Genomic DNA, 25,493 nt, shown 5'->3' on the forward strand with positions numbered 1-25,493 from the left:
TAGGTATATACACACACACACACACACACACCATGTAGTGTAGTGGTTAGCACACTTGGCTCACAACCATGAGGGCCCAGGTTCAAGTCCCGGCAGCGGTGAGGCAAATAAACAAGCCTCTTGATGTGTAGCTCTTGTTCACCTAGCAGCAACTAAGTAGGTACAGGATGTAATTTGAGGGGCTGTAGCCCCATTTTCATGGTGTGTGGAGTGTGGTACATGTAGTCTCAGTCCTACCCAAAGATCGGTCTATGAGCTCTGAGTTCTTTCTGTAATGGGGAAGGCTGGCTGGGCAACCAGCAGGCGACTGTGAACACACACACACACACACACACACACACACACACACACACACACACACACACACACACACATGCACAGTCACTCTTACCCCCATTATCTGCTATGTTCTCAGCCAGTGTTCTTTCACCATTTATCTGTAAAAGTAATGGATAGGGCAGGCAAAGGCAAGTAGTAAGGAGGACTGCTACTCTTGCTGTGAGCAGTGTTAGTTAGTATTGGCTACAAAGATGCTACAGAAGACAAGCAAATGACAGCCAAGCTCTGATGATAAATAAATAAACAATGGGATAGGAAAGGATCTGAAAATATACTAGTAATTATTTTTTCTACTTCCTTACATTCTTTTTTACTTCTCCATTTCATCCTTTTATCTTTCTTTCTTTGCCTGACCATGTTCCTTACCATTAACTCATGATCTGGCCGCTGGTATGGAAACAGGAGTGGTGCCGCATCATAGGTAGAATACTGCCTAACAAAGCACTGTGTTCTGTTGAGGTACTGCTGGCGGGTTGTGTTCGTCCACCAGTGTTTCAGATTTCCGTGTGCATCCCTCATACGTCCTGTGTGTGTGTGTGTGTGTGTGTGTGTGTGTGTGTGTGTGTGTGTGTGTGTGTGTGTGTGTGTGTGTGCACGTGTGCATTTGTGTGCAGACAGAAAACTTTGATGAGCGATTCTAGTGAGAGTTAACATTATTCATACTATAAGTTTTACCTGTGCATGTGAAACAACCTGGATGAGCTTAGTGTTTTGATGTTACAAAGTCCAATTAAGTTGAAGGAATTCCTTATCTATAAATCAAATAAAAACTGATAAATGAACCAAGAAACTGCTTTACATCAAGATCTCCACAAAGTCCAAGAAGAAACTTGTATAATTGTTAGAGGTATAGTTGCCACACATTTATTTTTTATATGAACCATTTTGTATAACATGACATTACACTTTATGAATAGAGTACTGCTGTAAATCAGGTGATCACTCACCTGTGCTGTCAAATCCATGTATTGTCTCATGACCAATTATTGATCCCAAGCTTCCATAGTTGAGAGCTCTGGTAGGGAGGAGACAAAAGTAGATATTCTGAATCAAGTTTGTTAGTCTTGTTTAGATTAGGTTGGAGAGTTGGTCACAATTTTAGTAATAACAGAAGATGAATTAAGTACTTGGTGAACAAAATGGGCAAATTTCAGTATGACTTAGTAGCTGTAGGTGCCCTGGTGAATCTCACTTCATGATTATGAGTGCATTGTCTTAAACACATGATAGAATAAGATAAATCAGCTCTGGTATTGTGTAGACAGGGTACAGCTAAGGAAATCAAAGACAAGGGATGAGGAGTACTATTTTCCTGGCTTGTGGCAGTGCTCATTAGGAGACTTCATTGCAAAGAATGAGTCAAAATCAATCACTTCCAGATAACATATTAAAGTTAGGTTTTCTATTTCAACTTGAACGTTAAGAATCTCACACAAAAGGGGAGGGGAAGGAGGACAGATGAGGAATGATACCCACATTAGCTTCTCTGGGATGAAGATGGGTGGTTGCAGCATAGCCATGGGAATCACTGAAGAAGACAAATGGTATTGATGAACAATTAGGAAACATATCAACAAACTGCTTTACATGAGATATTGACGAAGAATTAGACTCTTAGAGATTTGAAAAGACTTCAAAAGAATAAATAATCATATCATTGTAGTTCTGTGTCTGAAACATTTTGTGGAGTGTGACATCAATGCTTGCAGCTTACTTCAATGAAAAGCTAGTATAAATCTTTTATGCCTTGATTTGCTCCTCTAGTGTTGTCATGAAAATCTTCTGCATGATATTTTACTAACTTTTCTTGATTTCATTATTTAACATTAAGATGTTACCTAAGACTTACCAATGGCATTGGTGAAAGCAGAGTAAAGGCATTTATCTCAAGGGGTCCCCGAGGCCAGCTGTCAGTGTTAAGAAAATGTTAGCATAGATAATAGCATGTGGTGTTCTTCACTATTCAAAATCAACTTCAAGGTTTTACAAAAGCCATACTTCTCAGTGGTCAAGGCATGTGTGGAGTATGATCTCAAATGATACCAAAGATTACACAAAGTGAGTCATTAGAAACTTGGTACACAAAATTTTTCTGTGTCTATGTTGACTGTTATTGCCACTCAATGAAGTGGTGGAGTTGCTCTAATGAATTAGCATGTGACATGTTGTTATTTATGATCAAAACTTTAAGAGAATTTGTTAGAAAAAGAATAGTTAGAAAGAATTTTAAGCAGGAAGAAGCATATCTATATTCTTGAAAATTTTGTTTGTTGTTTTGTCAGCACGTGGTGCAAATTATTGTGATTTTCAATGGGATTTATATAATTCCAGTGATAGTATGATAACGATTCTGCATCATCATATAAGATAGCTGTGATACTTCAACTTGTTATTACTCTGGATCTTGAAAATGGTCATCATAATATCCTGATGCATTTCACTTGGAACATGTGCCCTCAAATACACAATAGGTTGAGCACACACCTGTCCCGTGATTCTGGTGAGGTGAGTTCATGAAGTGTCCTGTGACACTGCCAGGCTGTGAGTGCCAACATGTTGCCAAAGTGGTCGTTCTTTTTAACTTCAGGTATCTGCGGCATAAACTGAATATGTATAAATGTGTACATAACAGTGCATGTGAATTCCCATAATGTATTAGTGAAACCATATTACGTACTGCTACTGTTACTGATAATAATGGTAATGATGATGATAATAATGATCCTTCTCCTCACCCCTTGATGGTACTCCTCCAGCAGATCGTCAATAATGGCAAGCGGTGGAAAGGCTACCAAATGTTGCATTTCGTCCAACTTGTGCAGAGCCTCCTTCAGAGTTGCTGGGTCTATCCAAGATGCCTCCACCAACATGTCTCTGAATGCTGCAGTCACATCCTCCACCATCTGCAGTGTCTACAAGGTCATCACTAGTTAGTATCTGGACTAGCAAGCAGTGTGTGGTGAGGAGTGATATCTTCTATGAACATAGTACAGTGGTGACATTAGGAATGACAAAGTTGCACCACTGACTTACCAGATAGTCACGGAGCACCTGTGAGGAACATTAAGACTTCAATGAAAGCTGTGAACCAGTAACATATCAGGCAATCTTTGGCCTCCCATTAAATCTTGCCTGTATGTCTTGAGGATCAACATTTAGAGATGTGATCAATGTGGTACAATTGTGACGATTATAACATCTTATTAAATGCAAGTTTCCTTATGAAAGGAATCACATGGTGAAGATTCAGGTTTACTCTTGCATTATGAAAAGGAATGAGCAAGGAACACTTACCAATTTCTGGGTGGTGGAGGAGAGGTGATGGCGAACATACAGTGCTCCAACACCAAAGGGAAGAATAATTCGAACCTTTTTCGCACAGTCATACCATCTGGAAGGGTGAATAAAATCCAATATACTCTTGCTTGCAGTTTGATGCTCATGGATTTAATTACTTGCCAGTTTTCAGTAGTGGATGTAAATAGTGCTGAATACTGAGAAAAAAATAAATGAAAATAATTAAATAAATGTTTGCTTGTGGTGCACAATTGTGCTGCAAGAGTGCTCTACGTGTGCTTCTGCCATCAAACCATATTGTGAGTTGAAGAAACAGCTAAGGCAGGAAATATCACAAAGCAGGATAACAATGTTCTTCAATACACACCCAAGGATAGATTAACCTTAACCATCAACCTCTATATACCCATCCTCAACTGTCAACCTCTACCAGTCCTCAAAAGTTAACCTCAGCCACTTGACCTTGCCAGACAGCCTCACCCACCAGCAGCAGTGAAGATATTGATGACCCTCTACCAACTGTATTTTCATTAATTACCTGTTCATTTATTGTGTTTGCTGTGTTGGATGTTACATGTATTTACTATTCTTTCATTAAATCTTATTAGTATGTATTACATTTCCATAAATTGTTTATTATAACCTAGCTATTACCAAATATACCATACTTTACTCCTTTTACTATTATAATATAAACTTTTGTTCTTTATCTCATGTATACAGTATTTATTATCACCATAGAGGGATGACACTGGAACAAGTTAATGAAAACGAGGACTACCGGGACCATGAATTATGGAGGAGATTCGTTCATGGAAGCTGGATATTGACAGGCTGACAATCCTACTCTTGCATCTGGTGAGGAAGGTGAGATTTAAGAATGTAGGGGCAGGAATGGATAACATATTCCTCCATATTTATGAATACTTGTAGGAGTATCATAAGGATTTACAGTGTAGGGATGGCATGGGTTAATTGTGAGAAATGGCATGACACCCATGATTTGGTAAAAAAAAAAAAATACATTTGTAAATGCTCAACTATAACCAATCCTTAGTTTAGCTTTGGAGGAATATGAGGGACATGCTGGATTAACTTGACTTTGTAATAGGAACCAAGTACTGTACTATTGCCTCCTTCCATTTCTTTCCCCTTTCTTTCTTCCCTCTGTCTTCAAGATGGCTCTCTCTCCTTTTTTCCCTCCTTGCTGCCCTTCTTACCTCCATCCCTCCCTGCTCTTTCCTTTACACTCCTCCCCCACTCACTCACATTCTTGAGCTTCTCCTTCCCAGAGATCTGGAAACATACATAAGGCTGTGAGTTCATGATGATGATGCTGATGATCATGATCTATGTATTTATTCATATTATACACTAATGGCATATTGCAGGGCTGTATACTTAAATAAAAAAAAAGTTTATTGTTGTAAAATACTAATTAGTCTAACGTATTGTCACAGACCAGTCAGTCGGACATTTTTGCTGACAATTTGAATGTCTATATGAATATAGCTAGGTCTCAAGAATATTTTTAATATTTTTTATAGAAAAAATGTAGGCAAACTTAACAATGAAAATAATTACAGAAAAAAACTGCTTTTTTTTTTTTGAGGGAGAAGAGGAAACCATTGTAACTGAAATGATATTTAATATGAATCAATAAAAACTTTGTATTACCAGACAATTTCAAGAGAAGAATATAAAAAATTGAGACACCCATAGGTTAGTAAACTATAGCCTGTGTAACTGAGACCATTCCCTGTCAGTCTGTCTCTTTGACCTTGCCAATCTGTATGTCTGTCTTTCTCTATCTCTCTCTCTCTCTCTCTCTCTCTCTCTCTCTCTCTCTCTCTCTCTCTCTCTCTCTCTCTCTCTCTCTCTCTCTCTCTCTCTCTCTCTCTCTCTCTCTCTCTCTCTCACCCAGTGACACTATGGAGTGTGGGGTTGGGTGGCTGGCCAGAAATCTCTTCACCCATGGCTGGCACCAGGGGGAACAGTACGTAGTTTGCTGTTGGAAGTCAAACAGGTCAGGTCAGGTCAGATCAGTTTCAATTATTACTAGAAATTATATGACAATTAGTACAAGATATAATGACAGATTTACTAATTTGATTTATCTTTTAACTATCGGCTATCCATATGTCTGTCTGTGCATGTTTCTGTACATCTTAATTCCTGTATACCAATGTTTCTATTTAGTATTTCTTTAACTGTATATACACACCTATCTGCTTTCATTCTCATCTATCTACAGTCTTATCCACATAAATATGTTTTTCTTCTGTTTCTCTTTTTTTTTTCTCTATCCGAGTATTTTTTTGTTTATCTACATGACTGAACATTTCTGCCCATCTATCCTTCACTTAGATACAGGTGAATGACTCTCTCTCTCTCTCTCTCTCTCTCTCTCTCTCTCTCTCTCTCTCTCTCTCTCTCTCTCTCTCTCTCTCACCCAGGGTTCTTGCAGGAGTATGTTCCAGAAGGTTCACCAGACGTGGCAGGTACTCAGGTCTGTCCACCATCAGCTGCTGTGTTTCTGTCAAGTGTACTCCTGTCCCATTGAATATATCCTTAAGGAAGTTCAGCCAGTCTACCTGTGGAGGAGGAGTTTATCTGGGAGTGATGGAAGGTAAGTGAACATAATTTCGATTGAGAACATAAGTTGACTTTTACATTAAAGAAATGAACCAAATAGGGGTGAAAAAAAAAAATTTCATTTTGGAGAATGCAGAATGAGGAAAAGCATGCAATTAATGATATCAGAAGAGTAATTAGTGTGAAATTGAAGGTATATAGATGCAACATTTTAACACCAAAGTTTCAAGATACTTATCCTCTAATTCTGTATGATCATTTTAATACTTTTGGGATTGGTACCTCAATGGTCTCTCTCTCTCTCTCTCTCTCTCTCTCTCTCTCTCTCTCTCTCTCTCTCTCTCTCTCTCTCTCTCTCTCTCTCTCTCTCTCTCTCTCTCTCTCTCTCTCTCTCTCTCTCTCTCTCATTAAAATTTGCTTGTCTTTAGAATGTGTTTTCAACTGTAGGCAAATTTTAGAAATGTGAATAGATAACATTAAACATTAAACCTTAGGTTAGCATACTTTGAAGGTGCTGTTGGTGGCATCAGTGTGTGCCTGTAATTCCTTCACTGTTGTGGGGTTGTACAGCTGCCAAGGGTCGAAATGCTCCATCAGCTCTGTGATCTGTTGGTGTCAATGGTATCAGTGGTGGTGGCAATCTTTGCATGATGATGGCAATTTTAGTGGTAATGCTGGTGATGAGGAAGGTGGTAGTATTATTGATGCTGTGACTTCAAAAAATCTTTTCCAATCTACAGTATACTGTATAGTTATTTGTCATTTTTCTTTTACTAGTTTTATTGATAGTGACTGAACAACCAGTTGTATTTTTACTTATTTTTATTGAAGGTTGGAATGTTGACAATTAGACAGGTCTTTTCTATTAATCTTATAAAAGAAAAGAAATGCAGAATTTTAAAATTTCAACACCTTTACTTGGTGTCCAGTACACATTTACCAATATAAATATTATGTATCTTTCTTAATTCATTCTATTTCAGATGTATGCACAATCTTAATACATATTCCATTATAAGTCTTGATCTTCAGCAAGCATTTTTATCTTCCCATACATAACCCTCCTTCTCCTATACTCTCTTCCTTACATGTCTTCTCACTCCTTGCTGTTCTTATTCTTTTTTCATTCTTTTTCTCTCCTCATTTTCTCCATGTCATTTTTCTTGACTCTTGTTTCCCTACTTATTCCTCCTCCTTTCCTTTTTCACCTGTGTACCCTTTTCCCTCCTTACCTCTCATCTCTCTCTCTCTAGGTGAGGTCATGTTGCCACCTCTTACCTTGTTCTGTACCTGCATTCCCACCTTTACATTTTTCTGACTTTTTTTCTGACATTCCTCACTGCATTCCTCTTACCTCTGCCACCTTCACACTGAATTCCCAAAGGTCCTCCACATCTCTATATAGATTATTGAGAAAGGTCACATTTTGTTCCTGCTTCTGTGCTTTCAACAAAAATTCTCCAGCTTGCTTCATAAGGGAAATGTGGGTAGCTTTGTGGTAGCGACTCAGGGGTGTGTCAGGAGTGTAGTACTCTCGCCGTAGAGTTAGCCTCCCTTGATTTATCTGGGAATATAAAAGAAGGTTAAAGGATTCATCTATGAATGTAGTAAAACATCAAGGAATAGGAAAGGAAAGGAAAATTTGTGGATGTTAACAAGATGATTATTGATGATATTTTCTTAATTCTTAACTCTTCCACTGCAATAGGTTCTCAATTATAAAAAAAAGTCTGGTGCAGAGTTAGAGTATAATTTTAAAAGCCATCTTGGACAACAAAAGACATAATTGGTATTGCTAAAACTTTTTGTATCTATATTTTTGTTCTTATTCTTTATAGTTGTGCAAGGTGTGCAGATGTAGTACCAAGTATCTTAACATCATTATCAGTTAAAACCAACTCAAAAAAGAAAGAATATGAATTGACTACATTTCCCATAAGTATAGTAGGTAGGTTGATTAAATAACACACTCACTTATTTGTATCTTAAATTCTAAACTCACAGATCTGCATTCAGTATCTGAAGAGAGTCCCAATACTAACTGATCTGCATACAGTTTCTTTAGAAAGTCCCACAGCTAATATAGATTTCTACATTGATATTTGGAGAAACACTCTTGAGAGCCCAGCCAATCAAGTCTGTGATGCTTGAAAATAAATGAGAGAGCAAGTTATTTCTGGATACAGGCTGAAGACTATACTCACATTAATCACATTATTAGAGGTGTTCTTGCTGTCTGGCTGGACTGTGACACTGATGAGGTGCTCATTGGCAAGCGTCCTTCTCATCCTGGAGAGCATTTTCATCACATTGAACTTCTCCTCATTCCAGTCTGGCTCAATCATAGGCAATCCTCCTTCCCTTTTCAGTAGGATGAGAAGTGGCATTGCACCAGCTGCTTCCCACTGGCCTGTGAAAGGGAATGTGTAGGGAAATGTGTGATGTGATAGCTTCACACATGTACTATAGAATAGCTTGACTGAGATTGTACTGATTTGTCAGGAGTCTTGTATCTCATCTATACCCTTTTGTTACTCTCATGCCCCAGTTGTCAGTTTGTTCTCCATATCTACACTTATTGTCTCTTCTCTGCATATTATAGATTAATTATCCATAATCTACACACCTTATATATCTCTGCTCTGCACATCTTATGATTTATATATTAAGTTGCACAACTACCACCTTTTGCCATTCCTCATTGATGTGCTTACTAATAAAATTAAGAAGTGACAGAAGAAATTAGTAGAAATTTTTTTGGAAAACATTTCACAAATTTAGATTTGCAAATAAATAACATTATTCATATTTTGGTATTGATTATGTTAATCTTTTAATGATATTTTTGTTACTTACTCTCATTGACACAGGCCTGGTAGACTGTCTTAGTGACCTTTATGACGTGTGGCTCATCTTCCTGCAGATTCTTCTCCAGCAGACCTGAATGAAGAAAAATAAACAAAGTTTCTTCTGCTTTGCCATCTAATCCCCCTTCCACATAAACTTATAGTACATATATCTTTTTTATGGCATGGCATGACTGATACAAATTGTTGTGGTCACACAAAGTTAAAGAATAAACAAGAGCCAAAGAAAGAAGATGAATAAGAAAAGGGAATAAAGTAAATTGAAGAAGAAAAAAAGTTGAAAATCTAGTGCATACCAATGCAGTTTTTTTTTTTTTTTTTTTTTTTTTTTAGGGTACTGTATTTGACATGAAATAATGGGAATTAAGGCCCACACAGAACTGACCCACAAGGATGAAGGTTATAAACTGTAACTAGGACAGACAAAACCCAAGCAAAGATATATAGGTTGGCTGACTATCACCTTGAATTGCCCCCATCCCTATCGCGTCTCCATACCTTGCACTTCCAGCAGCGTCTTTTCATCCATGCTGTCAATGACCCCCCACCGGAACTTGGACTCTGGGAGCGGGTGTTCTTTCTGCCAACCTCCACAAACAAACTCGGCAAAGTTGTCACATGGAGATACATCCTCTTGCAGGGAGCTAAGGATGTTGCCAGCTGTTGGTCCATGTAAGAGTCACAACTCAAGGTAAGAAAATGTCTGAGAGAAAAGTAGCAAGGATACAAAATAGTAATTAGGAAGGAATCTTTGCCCTTTTTTTTTTTGGATTAGCTGGTATGTGTAGCTTATCATGGCCAACTTTTGACAAATAACATATATATGTGGTTGTTTGCTATTCCTTGACAGTATCATAGCTAATTCACAGAGGTGGGCGCGTTACTGTATATCGGGTAGTCCGGTACTGCTCCTCTGGACCTCGAAACGCAGATAGTCCGTACCTGTGCTTTCGCGCCTAAATTTTTTCCATTCGGTTCAGAACCGCACCTCCGGTACCGTACCCAAAACTATTAAAGCGCGCTCGAAAAATCTAGTTCGCACCTCAAAAGATAAAACAAAATACAAGTCCATAATACATCAAAGCTCTCTCTCTCTCTCTCTCTCTCTCTCTCTCTCTCTCTCTCTCTCTCTCTCTCTCTCTCTCTCTCTCTCTCTCTCTCTCTCTCTCTCTCTATATATATATATATATATATATATATATATATATATATATATATATATATATATATATATATATATATATATATAACGAAACAGGGATTATGTATGCTTCCAATCATTGTTATGTATGTACGGTTAGCAGCAACTGGAAGTCATTGTAACATTATTATCATCATCATCACCAGAGAGAGAGAGAGAAGCATGCTTAGAACTTACTGAGTGACGTCACTCAAATGGCGGGAAAATATGCCTGGTAGCACAGAGCGCCCAAAACGGCCGGAAGTAATGCTACGGAGCCTGTCGTCTTTATTGATTTTTTTTTTTTTTTTTATTTCCTTGAAAATCTCAGGTGCGGAAGTACGTATTCAATTTTTCGCTTTTCTGCACCGGTCTCAGGTGCGGAGGTACGGACTTGAAATTTCGGCTTTCCCCACGTCTCAGGTGCGGAGGTACGGACTTAAAATTTCGTCTTTCCCCACATGTCTCAGGTGTGGAGGTACGGACTTAAAATGTCGCCTTTCCGTACCTGTTACTTTCGCACTTGAAGATTTTTCCGCATTTCGGACCTCCGCACCTCGTTTGGTGGTCTGCAGGTGCGGAGGTGCGTACCGAGGTACGGAAGTACCCAGCTCTGCTCATTCAGCATACATTATGTTTTACTCCTTGAGTACTATGATGCATTTCTATATTTATTCTGCTAACTATTCGGTGACTTTATACAGCTTCAAAAACATAGACTATGTGGGAAATTAAAATGATGAAGATTGTGGCCATTAATCTTCCGACAGCCATACATCCTTCCTAATGTCCAAAAAAAAAAAAAAAAGTAACTACACAAATCTCAAGACAAAAATGTGTCCCAGTACCGAAGGGATTAAGCAGCATATTTTCTTCTAAGACCCTGATTCAGTCGTTACTTTTATATCAATATAGAAAATATAGCGCATAATGCTTAGAATGCTAAACAAAATATATAATACTTGAAATGAGAAGCATAATACCTAACATTTCCCTGAATTCCCGGTTAACTTAAATATTCTAATAACTGTTGTTTTGAATAATAAGGCTGTGCACTGTGCAGCTTGTAGGTTGTGGTGGTCGATACAGCCTCAATACGTGCAATAATTGTTCTTTAAACTGATTTCAAGACACTTCCAGAATTTAATGGACTATCTTTTAATTAATTATTTTTTTTATTTATTTATTTATTTTTTTTTTTTTTTTTTTTTTTTCTTGGGGAAAAGTTAAACTGCTTTCACATGAGCAATTTTGCAGCAATTCCTGCATGGCATGCATCCGTTTATGCCACGCGGTGTCTGCCGCAGGTTAAATAATCTCAACATTCGTTTCGGTATCTCCCTGTCATTAGTTTAGTTAGTATTCCATTCTCTCAATGATGGAAGAAAAAAAAATTAGAAAACTAAAAAAAGAAAAAGTATTCTTTATATTGCTAAGAAATAAGGTAGCCATTTCCAAATTTCTAGAAAAGGACACTGCATCATGACAATATATATATATATATATATATATATATATATATATATATATATATATATATATATATATATATATATATATATATATAAAACAACGTAATATAATATAGAATATAATAACAACGTCCACTTAGAATGAAACTGACAAAAAAAGCAAGTACCGATACATCTTGCTTCCCTCACAACTAACCGCGCCACGCTGCCAAACTCATGCAGTCACAACCGTATCACGTCGATTCCTTTACCGTTCCTGTCTGTACTCATTAAACTGTCTGAGTCTGTGGTTGCCGACCTTAATTGACCTCGTTTACCAGATATTCTAATTGTACGGCATTATTATTTTTCTAAGGTAATTTATTTGATTTATTTATCAATTTACTTACTAATTTTATTTTTTTTTATTTTATTTATTTATTTTTTTTAATTTATTTATTTATTTTATTTTATTTATTTATTTTATTTTATTTTTTTTTTTTTTTTTTTTTTTGTCGCCCCATGAAAAGAGGACAAAATGCACTTCCGCCGCGAGGCTGTGCCGGATAAAGGTGCTCAAAAGGAGGACTGTCCGGCATAATGTCTGGCCAACCTACAGTAAGACTAGCTGAACAAGCCAAAAAGCGTGCATAGATGCGTTCATGGTTAGTGGTAGAACCAATGCATGTAGCAGGAGGTTGAGGAGACGCGGCAAGTCTTGTGGTCTTGGTCTTGGTATGTAAACAAAGGCGGAAAATTTGCAGACGGAAACGATCCCTATTGTCTGACAAATTCATGCGGAACGTTGAAAAATAGACGGAAATCGCATTAATCGACGGATAAAGTGCTAGTGTGACACCGCTTTAACTCTTTTCTTTCATATTTTGCTTAGAAAAATTCAGCTTATGAGAAAATTTAAGACATCTCTGCTTTCCTCAGTATTTTAATATGAAAACTCTTAAATTTATTTGAAATATCCCTCGCTGCGATATCAAAACATCGGGTGTGTGAAGACGCCCATAGTAACATATACGACCACCGAAACCATTGTGCGGCATTGCTGTTGCGGTCTTGTGATGACTACGGCAGGGTACGGCTGCCGGAGGCTCCGGTCTCTTGTGAATAATAATCCATAAGAGTCAATGTAATGCTAAAAACCGTGCGACATTGTCGAAACGGCGAAAATTTTTCGTGATAAAGCAACCGGGCTTCTCTCCTCTCGTTACTTTTGGGGTCCTTGACTAGTTTCTTCAACATGGAAGAAAATAAATTAAATGAAATAAATAAGTAAATGAATGAATTAATGAAAAATATACGTAAGATAAGAAGCAACAGCGTTCTCAAAAGCTACCAAGGTCAGCTATAAGTGGAAACAAAATTATTAATGTGGAGATCTGGTCACGTAGAGAAGGTATGAGTCACAGTGTATGTGGGACCACTCACCTGCCTTGTGACATAGTGACGAGGTGCAGGTGTTGGGTGGCAAGTGTTCTAGCAGCGACACCGCACCTGTGGGATGTTTATTATGGAATGAACGATTGGGCAACACACACGCACACGACCCTACACTATTTACATGTAGCATTTCAAAAGAGTTCTTGTGAGGTTCATAGATATGAAGACCATTCAGCAGGTGATTGCCATCCACTTGGTCACCCCTAGCTACCCCAATGGCTGTTGACATTCTTTTTTTTTTTCAGTTGAATTGTCAGTATTTTCCATATAGAAAGTTTTACTCTATGTTGATTAACTATATATGCAATGCTGTAAACACATACTTAGTAAACGTAACATTATAACACTTACACTGTTTGAGTTCCATCCTTGCCAAACACGTAACATCACTAATCATCATGTGTTATTAATCAAGACTCTACCCGATACCAATTAGCAATTCAAGTACAGATATATGCAGCCACACAGTTTATTGCATAACTAATTTTGCTTACAGAACTTAGAAGTAGACCCAGAAAGAATAGATTAATACTATTTATTGTAATTGTGTCCTTATTATGATATTTAAGATCCGTTAACATGCAATTAATGTTGAACAGTAACACGGTAGTTTAATAAGAGACACTTGCTAATAATAAGGAAGCGTAAATTGTGTGAAAGGAGCTAGGAAAAAAAAATGCTGACTACATTAATATGGCAGACGGTGGTTTTCCAGAAAGAGCAGCAGCTTACTGACTGACCACTTGCCTCACAGCCTCTTCATCCTCCTTGATTTAACTTGTTTTAGTAATATATGCGCCTATACTCCACTTACTAGCGAGTAAAATGATTCCTAGGAGTGCCAACACGACCCCCATTAGGCAGCAGGACCACAGTACAATCGAAACCTTCAGGCAAGCTAGCCAGTCCTCCAAACCTCTTCCTCTGAGAGAGAGAGAGATTATGGATGTTTTACTATATATTTGTTGCTCGAGTACAGACATTTCTCCGGAGCTCCTTAAGATTTTATATTCATATTTATTTATTTATTTACTTATCGAAAAATACACGCTTACCGGTCAGCATTGTCATAATGCTGCTTGGGCTGGAACGCGTTAGAAGATGCAGACTCCTGTCCTTCCAGCTGCCTGGAAATAGATTTCCTTAAGATCTCTTACACCATTTACACCGCTACATAATTATATAAGGTCTACATTGATTTCGTCAACATCATTTAAACAGTCTGACTAGTGCACGATCGCCCTCTCCGATTACTCACGGGGTTGTGTCTGCTGTACTGTTATAGTTAGCTGCCATCTCCATGCCTGGTCCACTGGTCGTCAGAGGCCTACCACCATTCTGTTGCATGATAGGACGTCGTTCTTCCCGTGTTGTGGCTTCAGGAGCCAGTCGATTGAAGCTTGTTAAACTCATGCTTGTATTTGCATATACTTATAATCTCCTTTGAGATCCAGCATAGTTTCTATTTCAACTGCTTCGAGGCAAAATTTCCATGTCATAGTCGGTCAAAAATCACTATCACTAGTCGGATTTGACTTGTATGGCTCAGATGGGCTTGATACACGTCCTTGTAGAGTTTGTCTTTCTACGTGCAGTGAGCGGCACTCAGCACTGCCTCACTTTCCTGCCTGCCTCGTGCCACCACATAGGTCACGTGGATCACCTTCTTTCCACAGCCACACCATCTCGTCACAGCTAGTGTGCCATCATCCTCCAGTACCCCTAGCTTGTTTCGGAGCTGTCCTGCAGCGACTTCTGCGGTCAGGAGACGTCATGAAGCTGTACGTGCTTCATATGTTTTTCGTTACTTTCGTTATATTGATAATGAGAAAATAACTGGCAACTTCGGTCAAAATATCTAGAGTACAGGTGTTCGCAGTCTTTGCACCTGTGATTATCTTCTCTCCCCCCCCGCCTCTCTCTCTCTCTCTCTCTCTCTCTCTCTCTCTCTCTCTCTCTCTCTCTCTCTCTCTCTCTCTCTCTCATTGTCCTTCCTTTGGGGAAAGATGTTTACTTTTTTGTTGATATTCAGGGTGCCTTATATTCATTGTTGTCTCCTTCCCCTGCTGATTGTGATCTCATCAACGAGTGTCTTGGTGTCATTGATCTCTTGGAGAGAGATAATCTCATAGTATGTTTCACCTGGGTGCCTTCTCATGTTGGCATTTCCCATAATGAAAAAGCTGATGTTCTTGCCCGTCACTCCCTTACTGAGGACATTGCTGACTGTCCTGTTGAACACACTTATAATAACATCAAGGGTCAGCTTTAACGTCATGTTTGCAGCACCATTGCTCATAACCTTGACACTTGTTATGGGAAAGGCAGTCCCAGTTCAGTCCATTATGTACATGTCTCCCACACCAGCAGTGTCACCTATGGCAGGAAGAGTGCCGCCCATGACCTTGTTGCTATGCGTCTCAGGCTGGGTTACAGGTACTATTGGGAGGTCAGTGGGGCTGCTGCTGTGCCCTGTAAGCTGTGTCACAGTCCTGCAGGGCACACACTTGCCCACTATGTCATGGAGTGTCCCTTGCTGGTGCATTTCCGCCCACAGGGGAACTGGGACCTGCCACCAATGATAAGCTGGTTCTTCAACAATGACATCATCCCTGCCATCCTCAAGGATTTCCCACTTTTTGCTCCATCTTTGTAAATAATGTAAATATACTTAAGGTTATTTATTTTTGTACTGCAATACATTAGTTTTCTATGAACATTTGTTTGGGGGATGGGTGGCAGGCTCCTCCCATCTCCTTTGTTGTATTTTTTTTTTTCAACAATAAACTTATCAAATCAAATCTCTCTCTCTCTCTCTCTCTCTCTCTCCTGTTTCTGCATTATTGTATGCGTCACTGGTATTGTTACTTAATCTTTTTCATCTTACTATTCTTTTGTCTCCCTCATATATTTTAGCTATTATAGATTGTCATTTCTTTAAACTTTTGCCCATCAATAACCACCATTTTTTTTTTTTTTTTTTTTTTTTTTGCACTATCAAATGTTTTAGCAAAGTGTGTGTTTCACTGTATGATCTGCTGCAGTCTCTGACGAGACAGCCAGACGTTACTCTACGGAACGAGCTCAGAGCTCATTATTTCCTATCTTCGGATAAGCCTGAGACTAGGCACACACCACACACCGGGACAACGAGGTCACAACTCCTCGATTTACATATCGTACCTACTCACTGCTAGGTGAACAGGGGCTACACGTGAAAGGAGACACACCCAAATATCTCCACCCGGCCGAGGAATCGAATCCCGGTCCTCTGGCTTGTGAAGCCAGCGCTCTAACCACTGAGCTACCGGGCTGTGTGTGTGTGTGTGTGTGTTAAACACGTCTCCACCCATCTTTATATATTTGCTTTGGGCATCAGGGAGTGTAAAGGCAGTTGCCCCCATCTTGTATAGGCAAAAATAACTAAAATGCCAAGGAAGACAAGTGACATCAGTATGTGTACCTATGTGTGTTTTCATTAGTTAACCGGTTGTAGCTACTGTTTGTAACTATTATTTGCAGTCTTCAAGTTTTGAAAGAACATTTTTCTGTAACATTCTATATTATCCTATGCATACAGGAAGGTTAACACTGCATGCTAGCTGCGCCTTGCTGAAGTGACGTTCTTCTATATACAACAGTAACTTTAAGTCTATACCCAGGGAGTAGGTGCCAAGGACCAACTTTCTCCTTTATCTTACCTCCCTGTTAATGCAACAGTGTAACAATCAATCAATCAGTCACAATAACTAAAAGAATCGTTGAACCTGTGTAGAAAAACAAGGAGCATCATAATCATCAGGATCCTGAACCACAGGCTGAAAGAAAAGAAAATATAGATAAAATTTATTAGCGAAAGGAAAGCAGAAAATATATAAAAGTGAATCGTGTAAAAAAGTAAATCCAGCAACAAACGAGGTGACTAAACTCCATCAGGGGGTGCCGTTGCAAAGGCCCCGACTCTACATGATCAGTCAGATTTTGTTTACATCTCTCGCGTGAATTTCTTGCGCTACAAAATATTTATAAAAAGAAAACGCCACATTAACAAAAGAAGACAAAGACCTTAGGAAAACGTACTTAAGTAGAGTTTGAGACAATACCTGTGCCTTGCAGTATTTGTGTAGGTCAGTCAGTGAAGACCGTGTGTTTTCTTAGCAAAGCCGCTCCCTCTTGCCACCTGCTGCTCTGCGCCTTTCCAGACCACTCAGGTTTGCGTGGAAGGACAGAGGAACACAGGCAAACAAATAGTAACTCAGGAGCAATGGGTCTTCACAGCATCCTCAAAAAGTTGAAACAGAAGGAACATGAAGTCCGTCTGCTTATGCTGTATCCTTTTATGGTAGTAAGCAAGGTCGTCACTCCCCGGGACGGCTCTTTATGTTTTGTGTTTGACTTTCTTGCATGTCTCAGGTTGGAAGATGAAAACGTTTTATGGTGGTAGATTTAAGTGTGCTTTGAGTGAAAGCCAGTCTTTTCTGTTTTTTTTTTTTTTTTTTTCATTTTAAGTGCAGAGGGTAAATAGCTAATGGTCCATTATAACTCTGGTGCCTTATTTTTTTTATTTATTCTTCCAGACCTTCACAAAACCCATTATATATATATAAAATTTGATAATATAAAGTGGCAGAAAATGCCACCAACCCACTACCCCCAACAAGCTTGGAAACCTGTGGGAATGTGGGGTTTTTGATTGGGGTAAGACAAAAATGAATTAGTCTGTGGAGTAAATGATCATATTTAGGCACGGTCCAATATACAGGTTCCTCCAGCTCTTGTTTCCTGGCTCCCCCTTTGCAGCTCTTTCATGTTTCTGATTTGACGTCACGTATGTGAAGCCATGCTATTGGTCAACAACACACACATACACACACACACACACTGTCTCTGATTCTCTCTCACAGTGATTCACACTGTACACACATACTCACACAACTCTGGTGAATGAAGCCATCCATGCCCATTGCTCATTCCTTGTTACATTGAGCTGTGAGCTTTGACTTCTTTCACTACTTGATTGGTTGCTGGTTTATTTATTGGGCTCACAATTTGACTCCACTAGTTGCCCCTTTATTTCTTTTTCTTATTCTTTTTCTGTGACCCAACAAATATAATTTCCTCCATTTATTATCTCTTTTCTTTGTTGACCAGTAGTGTGGCTTCATATATGTGATGTCAAATCAGCTGCGCGAAAGCACTGCGAAGGGGGAGCTGGGAAACAGGGAGAGCTGGAGGGATCTGTACATGAAGATAGTGCCCATATATATATATATATATATATATATATATATATATATATATATATATATATATATATATATATATATATATAATCTTTGTTTATTTATTGATTTACTTAACAAACAACTCTGCAATATTATAATGAGATTAAGTAACCATTGTGGTGAGTGCAAAGCTTCTTTCCTTAATGGAGAGACCTAGTGGCCTGGACAATGCTGGGAAAACAACAGTGGTGAAGAGATTCTGTGGCGAGGACATCAGCACCATCTCCCCTACATACGGCTTCAACATCAAGACTGTTGAGCATATTGTTGATAAATATGAGTAAGCATGCATGTCATTTTAGTGACAAATCAGTGTTTTTTTAATGTATGTCCCTTGTAGACACTAGATTAATATGTGTCCCTAGTAAATACAAGGCAGAATCTGTGTCCCCTATAAGTAAAGCTGAACTTGTGTCTTTGGTTATAGTAGGAAAAAATTTGTGTGTCCCACAATAGAAAGAAGCAGAGTTTGTGTTCCTTATAGGTACAAGCTGACTCTGTCCTAGGCTGGTGCTCCTCTTGCATGAAAAAGAAAGAGAAAATCCTTAGTGTGTAGTACAAACTGAGCGTATGTTCTTAACAGGTACAAGCTTAATATCTGGGACGTTGGTGGCCAGTCCTCCCTCCGGTCGTACTGGCGGAACTATTTTGAGTGCACTGACGGCCTCATCTGGGTGGTGGACAGTGCTGATGTAGATCGCATGAGAGACTGTCAGGGGGAGCTGAGGAAACTGCTCGAGGAGGAGGTTTGTGTTTTATTACTTTCATTGTGGCTTTAGTTCTTTTCAGCTAACATTGTACATGGCTTGACCTACACTTGTTTTGGTCTCCAAACTCCATGCCTTTATTTGTTTACTTTTTTCTTTAGTTGATGTACATTTCTTATCTCTTTCACCTCATGAGGTATGTATTTCTATTCTATTATGAAGGATTTTTTTTTTTTTTTTTTCTTTTATACATTTATTCCTTAACTTTTTTGTTTCCTTTCAAATATCCAACCCCATTGTCTTACAGTTATAGTTTTTTTTTTTTTTTTTTTTTATTTCTATGGTATGGTAGTATGATGCAGCATGCATGAATGAATAAAGGGTATATCATCATCATCCATTATGATTTTATAAGCTTTTGGTTATAAGCATTTTATTTGTGCTCCTTTTCTCTTGATTTTTTTTCTTATACTTTGTGGTTTTCTAATCAGCACTTCACAATTTATTAATGTCCCTTTATTTTTCAGAGGTTAGCAGGAGCTACTCTTCTGGTATTTGCCAATAAACAAGATCTCCCAGAAGCATTATCTTCAGAGCAGATAAGGGATGTGAGTATTTTTTAAATCTTTTGATCTTATCTATTAATATTATTATTGTCATTATTATCTTCGTAAAGTTTTGCAAGAAATAATTCTGAAGATATGATAGAAAAAAAGTAGAAAAATGTAAAAGCATTGCATGTGAATTTCTTATTAGAAACTGTAGTGATGAATAATGCAATGACAATAAGGATGATAATCTGGAACTCTTTTTAGAAACTCCAGATCCCTTCTCATAACAACATAGTAAGGAAGCTCATAATGTTAAATTTTATAAAGAGAAAAGCTACTAAAAGAGTTCCAGTCTGTCTCAATACTTGGGGTGTTGGTTGTATGTACTTCTCTGTGCCGTTGAACCTCAATCTCTAACCGGCCATGAGTAAATCATCTGATCTAGACTTGCAGCAAGTCAGCAGGGATGTGGCCTTGTGTCTTTGTGTCAAGGACATAACACTACATGATCAGTATGTGCTGTAGGTGTAGTGAATGATGTACAGTCTTGCTGTTCCATGCAGTCTTATTGTATAACAGCTTATAGTTTTAGAATAATTACCACAAAGAATGATAATATGAGTGAGAGAAAGAAATCTCTATAATTCTGTCTGTTATGAATGTGACAACATTACACTGTGGAACAGGTGCAGCTAACACCCTGAGCATCAAGAAAGGCTGTATTCACTATGACACTAAGATGGTGGTTCCTGTATAGTGATCAGACTGATACTAAGTCTCTCTCTCTCTCTCTCTCTCTCTCTCTCTCTCTCTCTCTCTCTCTCTCTCTCTCTCTCTCTCTCTCTCTCTCTCTCTCTCTCTCTCTCTCTCTCTCTCTCTCTCTCTCTCTCTCTCTCTCTCTCTCTCTCTCTCTCTCTCTCTCTCTCTCTCTCTCTCTCTCTCTCTCTCTCCCTGGTATTTTGCTTTACAAGTTAGATGGTAAAAATCAATAAGGTTTCTTGTACAGAATTATTTTTTGTTTGTTATGTACTTACCTTCCTTGTATCAGTATTTGTTATTCTTTTCCTGCTCTTTCTCATGTCTCCTTTTTTGTACATGCTTGCACAGAGTTTCTCCTTGATGCTTAAACTCACCTTACTCAATTTTTACTCTTCCCACATGATTTTAGACTCCTACTTTGTATAGGTTCATTGAATCATTTATCGCTTCTCTTGCTCTTTCAAAACCAATCATTGCACTTTCATTTTATTTTCAAGGTGATTGGTAGCCCTATGTACTAGCTCCCTCATAGAAGACCTTGATCTCAGATAGATGCTTCCAACTCCATAAAGCTTACACAGGTCTCTAATGTGTCATTTTTATGTGTCTGATGTAAGATACTATAATGGTGTCAACTTAAGTATTGACTCTCTGACAGATTCTGGATCTAAACAGTCTCAAGACCCACCACTGGTACATTCTTCCTTGTAGTGCTGTCACTGGGGACAACCTAATTACTGGAATTGACTGGCTGGTAAGAGATATTGCTGCTAGAATATTCACTCTTGAGTAATCTCATTATTGTTTTACTTCTAAATTGTTCTAATCCTCATTTGTAATTCTTGATAAGTAAAATTTTTGTATTAGAAATTAATGTACATATCTTTATATGTTTTATCTGCTTTTATATATTGATGTAAACTTTTCAGTCTTTCAAAAGATCTGTGAAGGGAAAATGGATTAAAAAAAATACTATTTCTTTGTTAATAATCATATTTTTAAAAGATAACAAGCTGGTGTATGTTTTGTTTGTCTGTGTGTGTTATTTTCTATCATGTGTTTATCAGTGATAAATTATAGAATATGCAGTATGGGAATGCTATACTTAAAAGTCAAATGATGTTTTATAGATTAGCTAGCATTTGAGCATTCAGATAGTCTGTTACATATGTAAATTGATTGTATATGGGTTTCCAATGGATGAATAAAGTTTGAAGGATTCATTCTGTTCACATTGCTTTCAAATGACAGTGAAACAGAGGAATGCTGACAAAGATGAACACAATAAAACATGAAACATTGGAACCTCAATTCACAAATGTTCCAGTACACAAATCTGTTTATGAGTAATTTTTTTTAACAATTTTGCATCAGTTCATGAAGAGTGTTTCAGAGTGTGACATCAGAAACGCCATGCAAGATCAGACACTGGCTATTTCCCTTGATAAGGGTCTTTAATATGTGTGTATCCATCACCCTGTCATAACTTGGTGATTATTATACATTACAAGTCTCTTAAGCATCAGGCTAGAGCATGTCATTGATTTCAAAGTCAGGATTAAAAATCTGAGATTTTTTGCACTAGTCAAGATATCACATGCTCTGTCAACCCATCACATTTCACCATGTCTCATTTTCTGGATGCTCAAGAAAGATCTCACCTGCTATGGACATGCTTGTAAGACATGAGGTTGTCAAGAATCCCTGGATCACAAGCATTGAACTCAAAATGAGGAAAAGCATGTGTTGTGAAACAATCTCTGCTTTATATAGCTTTACATACTCCAATATATCCTTCCAGACAATGCATGCTTGATGCAAATGAAGATTTTGTCTTTTCATCTTGAATAATCTGACTGACTTTCAGGATGGTTGGAAAGAAAAGAAATGGCAGGTTAAATATGAAGGCATGCAATATACTGAAGGGAGGAAGCAATAAGAGGGAATGATCCAGAAATAAGGCATCAAGCTATATCTTAAGTACTAAGACACTTGCCAGTGTATGATAATTATCTGCAAATTGCAGTAATGTGATGGATACATTCGTCTGTTACAGATGTCTAATGAGAGGATTAGCCATCCTCTGGTCTTACAACTACCAATATTCTGTCACGCAATGTCCTTTTCTGCATTCATTCCAGATGATCTCAAAAAAAATTGTAGGAATTGTACTAAGAGAAATTAATGTTATATACTGACTGAATAGATCAATAGAGTAGGGAAGTAGTGTTGAATCTTTGCTGAGAAGATAGTGAGAAGAAAACTTAAGGATTAAGTAAAAGAGTAAGACCATTTGTTCTTTATGAATAGTCAAGAAAAGTATGAAAAAGTCCATTTCAGAAATTATGCGAGATGGAAAATAGAATAATAATGCCAGGAGAAGCATGAATGTTGGCCTTTCCATCATAATCAGTTCTTAGGAAATAGTTATAGAGAGAATGAAGAAGTGTATAATTTTGCATATGTTAGATCAAAATGTCCTGTTGAACTTTTTATTTATTTATGTAATAATTTTTTTACTTTAGATTGTACATCATGAGTATATGACATTAATGAAATTAGTGAATTTGTAGTTTCATTAATGTTCACAAACCTCTATCACTAATAATGATAATAGAAAAAAATAATAGTAATAATGAAAAAATAAATGAATGGGATAAACCTTTTAACTCAACCTTTTCAGGTCGTTATGCTGTATGTTATGATAATTTTGTGAAAGGAGCAAAGATTAAGGAAATTTTATTAAAGTTGTGTTGTAGTTTAATAGATTTATTATGTTGTTTAAGATTATTATATTCAGTGCTAAATGCTTTGAATAAAGGGAGTGTGTTTTGCGGTTGACTTTATTACATAAGTATGAATAAGAGATGGATGCAATGAACTCATTACTAATATAACAGTGTAATAGTGCAATTGCCTCTAATGGACAAGTCACGTAAAGGCCGCATGTATGCACAGATTGAATGATGACTTTAATTTCAGGAATTATACTTGTTGTGGTGACTTGGAATTATACTTGTTAGTGACCTATCTGTAGGAGTGTTATAGCAACTTCGGAGTGTAGATAATTAGCTGGTGTGAGGGTACTACTTCTTTGATGGTGTTACTTAATGAGACATGTACAGAGGGTGGTTAAACCTAATAGCTTCACATGTTAGTGGGCAGGTCAAATGACTCATTGTTCAATGTTACATGGAAGGAATTAAGGTCATGGGGTGTAGCTCCAAGGCTCCTCAGATAACGTAAAATGCACAGCCATGCTGAGCATCCACTATCTCATCTTTTATCATTCCCATCCATCCATCCAGTTGCCTTATCAGCAATGTTTCCTAAGCAGTTATAGCATCTCTTCTCTCACCGGTAATCTATTTGCTCTTCTTATAACTACCACCAAGATTTGTATCTAATCTATTGCAACGGTAAATTATGAAGTGCTTTGAGTTATCCTGTTGCTACCCTTCTGTGTTGAGGTGCTTGAGGCAACTATCAAGTGACAGGATATCTCAGCTGCCAAGGTCAGGTAGAAGTGGTTACAGGTCACCCAGAAACAGGCCCTAAAAAGAAAAGTGTCAGGTACTCCTTTTTTTTGTGTGTGTGGGACAATGTATTATTTCCTTACCTGGGACGGGGTGAAATGGTAATCTTTTTTCTTGATAAAGAAACTGTAAAAGAAAATTGCCTATTTTCTCAGCATCTCATTTAAAGTTGGAAGTAAGTACCACTAACTCATCAGTTTGTGATTATAGGATCTCATGTTTAATCGTATTGTAGTAACACTATTCCTTCAGTATTGATTGTGTTTTTGTGTTTAACACATTGCCTGTCTAATAGTGAAGATTCGCATCTACTGAAGTGTTACATATGAACACACAATTTTGCTGAATGAATGTTGTGTAGAGTGAATGCAGAATTACCTCTAACTTAAAGATATCTAGTGATAATGGTGAACAGAATAAGAAAACTAATTAGAAATAACCATTGAAAGAATAAGATGTTTATACAATCTGCCAAACTTTTGTTCCATAAAACAATAAGTGTTGATTTTACTTGCAAGAGCTCTTGCTTTGCTTGTAGAAAAAAATAATATAAGATATGTTAGGTGTTTGATACAGGATTTAGTGTTCATTTTATTTATTTATTTTCTTTATAAGCTATATGGTAAATTACATTTGGACAATGTAGGTGACCATGTAATGCAAGCTTTTTGAAGATTGCTCACAATAAAACTTCTATATCTTTTTGTTTTCTTATTCTTTTTTTTTTCACTCATAAAACCTACATATATTAAGTGCCCTAAAGTCTGTTGTCATTACTATTACACTGAGAGGCAATTAATATGAGCGTTACATATGTATTAATTGGTTCATATAAAGGACAATGGATGTGTAGGTGCATCAGTCCAGGTATCTTTTGATGCCTTGCACTTCATTTTATGTTAGTATGAAGTAGGATGTTGCATTAGTGTTGTCCATATTTCCTTGGGGATATTTACACCCTATGCTGTCTGACATTTCTATTCTTCTCTGACATATTTTCTTTCATATAGTGTTTATTCCTCCTTTATGTAGATAATACTTTGTGATGAGAGAGAAAAATGTCCAGAAACGAAAAATATTAGGAAGGGAGAAATGATAGACCTTACTGATGCAAATAACAGTATAGTCTTGCATACTTTTGTTCTCATAAGCTTTAACACAGATTACTTAAAAAGTACATATTAGTCTAAAGAAATGTGGTTGATATTAGTGTTTATGGTGTGTGACTGTGTGTGCGTGTTTTGAAATTAAGAAAGATGGGGAAGGATACAGAACAGGATGAAGGAAAAGGAAGTAAAGAGAAAAAAAAGATAAATGGATATAGGAAAAAACATGAAATGCAAGAATAAAAACGCTCAATATGAAAAAAAATTAAAATAAATGATGATGGAGTTGGAAGTGATGATAAAATGATATTAGATATAAAATGAAAAGGAAGACCAAGTCAGAGTCGCAAGAAATAATAGTGAGT

The 25,493-nt window shown here is 37.5% G+C and overlaps 2 protein-coding genes across 2 annotated transcripts in view; one reads left to right on the top strand and one right to left on the bottom strand.

The window, feature by feature from the left end:
* Positions 1-14,987, bottom strand: part of LOC123509482 (endothelin-converting enzyme 2-like) — an 18,212-nt gene extending 3,225 nt beyond the window's left edge. Inside the window, 21 exon segments of the mRNA XM_045263776.1 lie at positions 392-437; positions 706-863; positions 1,287-1,354; positions 1,816-1,867; positions 2,189-2,215; positions 2,218-2,246; positions 2,824-2,930; positions 3,075-3,251; positions 3,634-3,730; positions 4,906-4,932; positions 5,557-5,644; positions 6,089-6,230; positions 6,736-6,837; positions 7,586-7,795; positions 8,436-8,641; positions 9,088-9,171; positions 9,597-9,758; positions 13,173-13,238; positions 13,999-14,108; positions 14,240-14,311; positions 14,443-14,987. Coding sequence (XP_045119711.1) covers positions 392-437; positions 706-863; positions 1,287-1,354; positions 1,816-1,867; positions 2,189-2,215; positions 2,218-2,246; positions 2,824-2,930; positions 3,075-3,251; positions 3,634-3,730; positions 4,906-4,932; positions 5,557-5,644; positions 6,089-6,230; positions 6,736-6,837; positions 7,586-7,795; positions 8,436-8,641; positions 9,088-9,171; positions 9,597-9,758; positions 13,173-13,238; positions 13,999-14,108; positions 14,240-14,311; positions 14,443-14,597 — 2,185 coding nt within the window. The 5' untranslated portion in view covers positions 14,598-14,987.
* A 2,093-nt stretch (positions 14,988-17,080) lies between these two features.
* LOC123509565 (ADP-ribosylation factor-like protein 2) lies at positions 17,081-24,724 on the top strand. The gene is made up of 5 exons (XM_045263931.1): positions 17,081-17,513; positions 18,627-18,749; positions 19,053-19,215; positions 19,704-19,784; positions 21,145-24,724. Exons 1-5 carry the CDS (start codon positions 17,449-17,451, stop codon positions 21,277-21,279), a joined length of 567 nt encoding a protein of 188 aa, XP_045119866.1. The 5' UTR covers positions 17,081-17,448; the 3' UTR covers positions 21,280-24,724.
* Positions 24,725-25,493: the final 769 nt, after the last annotated feature.

The sequence above is a fragment of the Portunus trituberculatus genome, chromosome 27 (assembly GCF_017591435.1).
Source record: "Portunus trituberculatus isolate SZX2019 chromosome 27, ASM1759143v1, whole genome shotgun sequence".
In the NCBI taxonomy this organism is placed as follows: Eukaryota; Metazoa; Arthropoda; class Malacostraca; order Decapoda; family Portunidae; genus Portunus; species Portunus trituberculatus.